At 61.6% G+C, this 8,268-nt stretch overlaps 1 protein-coding gene across 1 annotated transcript in view; it reads right to left on the bottom strand.

Annotated features, from left to right (window-relative positions):
• Positions 1-1,144: 1,144 nt before the first annotated feature.
• The window catches only part of PRX (periaxin), a 10,452-nt gene continuing 3,328 nt past the window's right edge, over positions 1,145-8,268 (bottom strand). The window contains exons 3-4 of the mRNA XM_012657091.1: positions 5,530-5,726; positions 1,145-4,873 (exon numbers count right to left, since the gene is read on the bottom strand). Coding sequence (XP_012512545.1) covers positions 1,145-4,873; positions 5,530-5,726 — 3,926 coding nt within the window. The remainder of the gene's footprint in view (positions 4,874-5,529; positions 5,727-8,268) is intronic.

Here is an 8,268-nt window from a genome sequence, read left to right as displayed (position 1 = left end):
TCTGAACCTCCACCCACACAGCCTCCTAGTGCCGGGGGATGGGGGACGTCCAGTGGAGGCGTGCACGTGCTGCTGGGGACGTGGGAGAGTTTGGGGGTTGTCAGCTCAGAGGTGACGTGTGGAAACCACAGTGGAGGGCAACCCAGCCCAGGGAGGCCGTGGGGGTGGGTGACGGCCTGGGAGGCACCCTGAGGACCCAGGGAGACGCAGGAGAGGGAGGCATGGGGGAGAGAGAGAGAATGAGGGGCCCTAGGACTCAGGACAGGGAGACAGGAAACCCTCAGGTGTGGCCCCAGAGAGGTCACTGCTGACGCTGAAAGGCCAGTCTGGGTGGGAGGAAAACCCCAGATGCTGGGGGGCTGGGTGGGAGCGCGCACCGTGAGTGTATGTAACTCCTGCCATGGTTGGTGGGATGATGGGACAGTGGCCCCGGGGCCCAAAGGGAAAGGGGTGGGTAGGGGGAGCTGCAGGGGCGAGGGAGATGCGAAGAGAGTGGAGGGCCGCTGGAGGAGACCTAGGACTGGACAGCGAGGCTTCTTTGTCCAGTGTGAGGCGTCACAGACAGACACAGAGGAGTGTGGTGGCAGCCTAGCGACTTAGATCCTGAGTGGATATGGGGCGGGGTGGGGGGGTGGTTGATGGCCCTCGGTTCCTGGGAGCTGAGACCCAGCCCTGACAGGTGCTGAGGACCCTGGGACGTAGTCCTGAGAGACAGCCCAGTGCTCGGGGCGAGGACTTTAAACCCACAATCCTGGAGAGGAGACCAGGAGGGCCCTTCCCGGGCAGGGCCAGGGCGGTTAGGGCTGTCAAACCCGATACACGAGAAAGGCAAGGCCGGGCTGAACACAGGTGCCCCTCCCCGGCAGAGGGCAGCAGGGTTGCAGCCGGCCTGGTGGGAGTGGGCTCCCCAGGACACAGACGACCCGACACGTGGCTACCTCTGGATTATTTTATTCACATGGCTTGGTGCCATACAGGCGCTCCTGCCGGCAAGACAGGCACAGGCACCCCCGGCCCCGGCCCCGCGCTGCTCAGGGGCCCACCTCCCGGCCCTCTGGGGTTAGTGCTAGTCACGTCACACACAAAACGGGGGCGGTGGCGGTGGGAAGACAGGCAGGCAGGGATCTCCACCTCCCCGGGGGCTTCACACAGCGGCAGCCCGAGCCCCTTCCATCCTTGCGGGGCCTGGAGCCCCCGTCTCCGAAAACCCCACGCTGGGCAGCCGGACCCTGAACCCACCCTCTTCCTGGTCCCCGCTCCCACTCCGGGCCTTGGGGCTCAGGGACACCCTGGGGAAGCGGAACTTGGGTGACTTCTCCCCGACAGGGGACTTGGGGGTTGCCTCACCCTCCTGCCCCCTTGAGGCTTTAGAAGGGGCTGCCAGGCCCACCCGCGGCAAGCGGACCCGGCCCCGGCCCCGGCGTCCCAAGGCCCCTTCCCCGCTGCCCTCTTCCTCCTCTTCCTCGGGGCTGGGGGAGCCGTCCCCAGTGACCGTCTCACCTTGGCTGAAGCCCACTCGGGGCAGCCTAAGTTTTGGGCTCTTGGCCTTCTCAGCCTCCTCCACCCCCTCCTTGGCCCGTACCAGGCCAAACCGGGGCAGCCGCACCTTGAGCTTGTGTCCGGCATCCCCCTCGCCCTCTGCCACCTGGTACTCGGCGTGGCTGCCCACAGCGGGTGGCGAGAGCTCCACATCGGGCAGCGAGAGGTGGAAGGTGTGCTCAGCTCCTGGGGGCTGGTCCTTGGCCCCCTCTCCCCCAGCCCCAGCCCCGGCCCCCAGGGTGGGCAACTTCAGCCTCAGCCCGCCCTCGCCTGTGGCTGCCTCACCCCCCTGCACCTCCCGGCCCAGCCCCACGTCCAGCTCAAGCTGGGGCACTGTCACGGTGGGCATCTTGAAGACACCCTCACCCACCAACAGCTCCCCACCTGCCACCTGCGCTCCAGGCAGAGACAGGGTCACCTGAGGCACCTGGACTCTGTAGCCTGCTGTGCCCTCTGCCGAAGGGGCTGCACCCTCAGCCTGCTTCCCCAGGGCGCCTGCCTCCCCGAAGCCGGTCAGCTCCACCTGGGGCAGGGAGATGCCCAGTGGCGGCACCCTCAGCACCCCCTCACGGCCCTCAGTGACCACCTGCCTGGTTGTGGACACCTGCAGCCCTGACAGCCGCATCCCGCTGACAGCCGCTGCTCCGTCTGCCCCCCCTTCCTCCTGGGCCCCCAGTGTGACCAGCTCCACCTCGGGGATCTTCAGCTGCCCGGTGGTGAGCTCCGGCTTTTCCCCCGGGCTGGAGCGCCCACCCTGGACTTCCGCTTCCTTCCCGCGAGCCAGCCCAAAGGAGGGCATCTTCAGCTTGGGCATCCTCACCCTCCCGTCCCAGCCCCAGCCCTTGCCCTCCAACTCAGCCGCCCCCAGCACTAGCTCTCCCGCCTCGGTGTCCCGGCCTCTGGCCCCAAACTTGGGCAGAGCAAACCTGGGCCCCTTGAGCTTGACATCGGCCCCTGCCACCTCCACCTTGCCTGGGGGCAGATGGGCATCCAGGCTGAGCTGCGGGATGGACAGGTCGAGGGCGGGCAGCAGGCCTGCCTCCCCTGCCCCTTTGGCCTCAGCCTCCGTCCCCACCCGAGCCTTGGGGAGTGAGATGGCGAACTTGGACACCTTCAGCTTGGTGGCTCGCCCAGCCCCCTCAGCCTCTGCCTTGGCCGCCTTTGGCCCTGAGAGTCCAAACTTGGGCAGGGAGAACTTGGAGGAGGGCTTGACCTTCATCTCCATCATCTCTGGCCGCTCTTCCTCAGCTCCCACCGTGGGCAGCTGCGGAGTAATGATCTCCACGGAGGGCACTCGGAAGCCCAGTTCCCCAACTCCTGCTGCCACCCCCCGGCCCTCCGCCCGCTCCCCCTTGCCCACTTCAGCTGCTCGGACCTGCCCCTCCAGGCTGAGGACCCCCGGCAGATCGAGCTCCACGGAGGGCAGGGTAAGAGAGGGGACACCCACAGGAGCCTCGCCACCCACCTCTGGCTGTAGACAGGGAAGTGTCACCAGCTTCCCCGAGACCTCAGCACCTGCCTCACCTGGCTTGCCTCGTGATGGGGACTCTGCCCTCCCCAGCTTGGGCATGGTCACCTTGGGCATCTTGAAGCCAAATTCCACCCCCTCTGCCTGCTCTGCCCCTTTTAGCTGCACCTCTGGAGCCTTGGGCAGCTTCACCTCTGGTGCCTTCGGAAGATGCACATCCGGGACCTTTGGCACTTGCACTTCCGGCAGCCGAATCTCTGACACCTTCGGCAGCTGCACCTCTGGGAGGCGCACATCGGGCACGGCCATCTCAGGCACCTTGGGGAGTTTTATCTCCGGGAGCTTCACCTCGGGGACTTTCATCTCTGAGACCCTTGGCAGCTGCACCTCTGGGAGAGGCACATCGGGCACGGCCATCTCAGGCACCCTGGGCAGTTTCATCTCCGAGACTTTCGGCAGCTGCACCTCAGGGAGTCGAACCTCCGGCACGGCCATCTCCGGCATCTTTGGCAGTCTCACCTCTGGGACTTTAGGAAGCTGCACTTCCGGGAGGTGCACGTCGGGAACGGCCATCTCGGGCACCTGCGGGAGTCTCATCTCAGGGAGCTTCATTTCTGGAACTTTCGGGAGCTGCACTTCCGGGAGGTGCACGTCGGGCACGGCCATCTCGGGCACCTTCGGGAGTTTCATCTCAGGAAGTTTCATCTCGGGGAGCTTCATCTCAGGGGCTCTCATCTCTGGGACTCTCGGCAGCTGCACCTCGGGGAGAGGCACATCGGGCACGGCCACCTCCGGCACCTTTGGGAGCCTCATCTCTGACACTTTCGGGAGCTGCACCTCTGGGAGTCGAAGGTCCGGAAGGGCTGCCTCGGGCACTCTGGGCAGCTTGACATCGGGGGCCTTGGGGAGCTTCACTTCAGGCGCCTTGGGTACCTTGACCTCGGGCCCTGGCACTCCAATGCCGAAGGAGGGCATCTTGATGGTGGGCAGCTTCAGCTTGCTCTCGGCAACGGCCTCCGGGGCAGTGGGCCGGGGCTCCAGGAGAGAAATCCCAAAGGTGGGCATTCGAAGTCTGGGACCTTTCACCCTGGCCTCAGGGCTGCCCTTGGCCACCTTGGCCTCAGCGACTTCCTTTGCTCGAGCCCCAAAGCGGGGGAAACTGAGGCGAGGCATCTTCAGGGCCACTTCGGGTGCCTCTCTCCGGGCCTCCACCTCCGCACCCGGCAAGGCCAGGTCCACCCCCACGGTAGGTGCTGCCACATCCAGGGTGGGCACCGTCACGGCCACAGCCCCTTCCCGGGTCTCCAGGCAGGGAAGTGTGGGCAGAGTGGGCAGTGAGGGCAAGGTGGGCAGCTCCACCTGGGGCACCTGGATCCCTACAGCCGGGGGCTCCACAGCAGGGGCAGCCGGGGCTCCTAGCCCAAGGGTTGGCAGGTGGAGGGCAAAGCCGCTGACTGCCTCTGCTGCGGGGGCCACTTTGGGCGCCGGGACCTGGGGGACACCCACCTCGGCACCTGGCAACCGGGGCCCAACCAGCTCCACCTGGGGGGCTGTGAAACGGGCTCCTGCTGCCACCTCAGCCTCTGCTTTGGCCTTCCTGGGAGGAGGAGCGGCGGCCGCCAGCCGGGCTGCCTGGGCCTCTTCAGCCACTTCTCGTACACGCAGCCGAGGCAGCTGCAGGCGCCGGCGGGCAGGGGCGGCTGGGACAGGGCCCTTGGCAGCCTCGGCTTTGAGGCCCCGACGCAGACGGGAGAACTTGGGAAAGGAGAACTCGACGTCAACAGGGGCCAGGTCAGCAGGGGCCCCCAGGGCCCCGGGCACCAACACCATCTTCTTCTTCTTCACAGGGGACAGACTCTGGATGTTCTGGGGAGAGAGGAGAGAGGCGGGAGGCGGTGGGACAGTGGGAGGCCAGGAGCGGACAGGAAGAGCCCCACTGGTATTGTACCAGGCTGGGGATGTGTTGGGTCAAGTATCTTGTCCCCCAAACACCATCACCACTTCCTGCCTGTCGTTTCACTGTTAGTGCCGGGGAAGGCAGACCTTCACGTAGAATCTTGAAATGAGTCAACAGGAGAGTAGGAACGGGGACCCAAGACTTCTAGGTTCTCATCCAGGATTTTCCCCAACACCCTCATTCTAGAGATGGGGAAACTGAGGCTCAGGGAGGGAAAGAAACTTGTTCAGGGTCACTCGGCAGTAACTGAGCAGCACTCAGACTGGCAACCTGACTTCCCTGGTTCCAAGTACCCTGGTTCCGGACACCTAGCAAGCCTGGAACCCATGGTGGGGCTGAGGGCCCTGGTGTGGGTGGGTGGGTCTCCTGGGTCCCCCTCCCTTGCCCTCTCCTCCCTAGGGAGGAGTTTAGGAGAGGAGAACAAGGGGCAGAGGGTGGGATTAGCGTTGGGTTAGTGACAAGACAGAGGGCAAGGCTGGCCCACCGTGGCGGGAAGTGGGGTTCACGGCGCAGAGACGGGATCGCTGGGGCATTCCAGGGCCGGGGCCGGGCTAAGCACGCGTACCAGCTTGGCCACCTTGGCCCGCGGGCCCTTGATCTCGTAGCCGGCCACGGTACCCGGCCGCAGCGCCAGGTCCCCGGTGGGCACAGTGCGCTTCAGGCAGAAGGAGACCTTGTAAGGCTCGGCGCATTGTAGCAGGCGGAGTGCGTCCTCGTACTTGAAGTTCTCAAAGAACACGCGGGCGCTCAGCAGCTGGTCTCCTGCAGGCGAGGTGGAGGCGGGTAAGGTGTGGGCATCTCCTGGCTCCCTGCGGGCCTGGTTCTGCCCTTCCTCGGAGCCTGCCAGGTGAGGCCCCGCCCCAACTTTTGGCCCCTCCTATCCCCAGCGCACGTCTGAGGTCAGGACACTTGAGACCGAAGCCCCGCCCATGGCCTCAAGCTCCGCCCCTCCATCTCCCGCACTGAACAAATCCACGCCCACTCAGGTCACCCCTGTCGCTATTCCACTCCCCTACCCCAATCTTATGTTTAATATACTGACTTTGCTTCCTTTACTGAGAGAACAGACTCAGAAGGGACCTTCCAGAAGCTCCCACACCATCTATTCACTTCCTTGCTCCTATGGGGATTGACTCTACTCTCCCTCCTGTTCCTTAGGCATGAACAGTCCCCACTCCTAGCTCAGGACAATCCCTCCTCCATCGCCTTCTCAGGGTCATCCTCCAGCAATTCTCCCCTCTTCCCACGTCATGGGTTACCCCTCTCTCCTGCATTATTCCCATCAACATACACGCATATTATTATTTCTCCCAAAAGAAAGGTTGGTTGTCTTGGCCAGGCACAGTGGCTCAGGCCTGTAATCCCAGCACTGGGAAGCTGAGGCAGGAGAACCGCTTGAGGCCAGGAGTTCAAGACCAGACTGGGACTGGGCAACATAGCCAGACCCCATCTCTAAAAAATTAAAAAAAAAAAAATTAGCCAGGCATGGTGGTGCACGCCTGTAGTCCCAGCTACTCCAAAGACTGAAGCAGGAGGATTGTTTCAGCCCAGGAGTTTGAGGCTGTAGTGAGCTATGATCTTGCAACTGGACTCCAGCCTGGGTGACAGAGTGAGACCCTATCTCGAAAAAAAAAAAAGTTATCTCGATCTCACTCCACCAGAGCTCCGGCCTCATTTATCTGTTCACCTTGACAGCAAAATGCATTGCGTTGCCTGGCAGCATTTAGTTCCACTTCTCCAATGACATTTCCAACCTCGCCTCCCCACATGGACACACGCACACAATGCACACGCACACGCACACACGAGCGCGCACGCACACACTCCTGAACTGCTGCTCTCAAGTCTCAGCAGTGACTTCTGTGTAGCTAAGTCCCATGCTCAAGTCCCAGACTTTATCTGCATGAACCACTCAGCATTTGACCCAATGCCACTCTCTCCTTCATCCACTCGCTTCCCTTGGCTTCCGGGGACCACACCACCTGGAACCTCTCTGGAGGTTCTTTCTCAGCCTCCATCAATGGTTCCTTTCCAGCTCCCTGACCTCTTAAAGACATACCGCCCCAGGGTTCAGGCCTTGGAACTTTTTCATTCTCCGTCCACATGCTTCAGTCACCCTTTGGGAATTCTTGGGAAGCTCATCCAGATTCAGGATTTTATTTTTGAGACAGAGTCTCGCTCTGTCACCTGGGCTAGAGTGCCGTGGCATCAAACTCCTGAGCTCAAGTGATCCTCCTGCCTCAGCCTCCCGAGTAGCTGGGACTACAGGCACATGCCACCACACCAGCTAAGTTTTCTATTTTTAGTAGAGACAGGGTCTCACTCTTGCTGAGACTGGTCTGGAACTCCTGACCTCAAGCGATCCTCCCACCTTGGCCTCCCAGACTGCTAGGATTACAGGAGTGAGCCACCGCACCTGGCCTGGATTCAGAATGTTAAAGATCATAAATCTGCTGACAGCTCCCAAGTACATCTCTCCAGCCCAGCACTCTCCCCTCTGCCTTAGGCCCATACACCCAGCTGCGCCTCCACGTCTCCACCTGGATGTCCAAAAGACACCTCTCATTTAACAAATAGAAACTGTGCTCCTGGCCTTCCTTCTCCAAATGAGTGCCAGCCCCAGTGTTCCCCTTTTGTGGGACTAGCAACTCTATCCTCAGGTCAAACCCCCCGCCCCATGCATCCTTGATAACTCTCTTCCATCACATCCCATATCCAGTCCTGAAGGCTCCTCTTTCAAAATATATCCAGAATCTGAATCCTTCTCTTTACCTCCAACACCATTTTGGTCCTAAACACCGCCATCTTTTACCTGGATAATCAAAGTAGCCACCTTGTCGGTCTCCCTGCTCCCAACCCTGCCCTCCTACCTTCTACTTTTAATGCAGCGGTTCAACACTGACCTCTGTTCATAACCCTCGCAGAATGAAAGCCAGAGTCCTCAACCACACCCTATGAAGTCCTCTAAAAATTGCCTTTCCCCTTACCTCCCTGACCTCATCTCTTACTCTCCTCTTCACTAATTCTGTTACATCCACACTGGCTCCCTTGTTGTTCCTCCAACAAGCTAGGCACACTCTCACCTCGGGGCATTTGCATGAGCTGTTCCCTCTGCCTGGAATGTTCTTCCGGATGGGCACATAACTTGTTCCCTGACCACCTTGAGCCTTTTCGCCCTTCCCTGCTCACCCTACTTAAAACTGTAGCTTTCGGGCCGGGCGCGGTGGCTCACGCCTGTAATCGTAGCACTCTGGGAGGCCGAGGCGGGCGGATTGTTTGAGCTCAGGAGTTCGAAACCAGCCTG

Source organism: Propithecus coquereli, unplaced genomic scaffold, assembly GCF_000956105.1.
Source record: "Propithecus coquereli isolate 6110/MARCELLA unplaced genomic scaffold, Pcoq_1.0 Scaffold53, whole genome shotgun sequence".
Lineage (NCBI taxonomy): Eukaryota > Metazoa > Chordata > Mammalia > Primates > Indriidae > Propithecus > Propithecus coquereli.
This window is presented reverse-complemented; position numbering and strand designations above follow the sequence as displayed.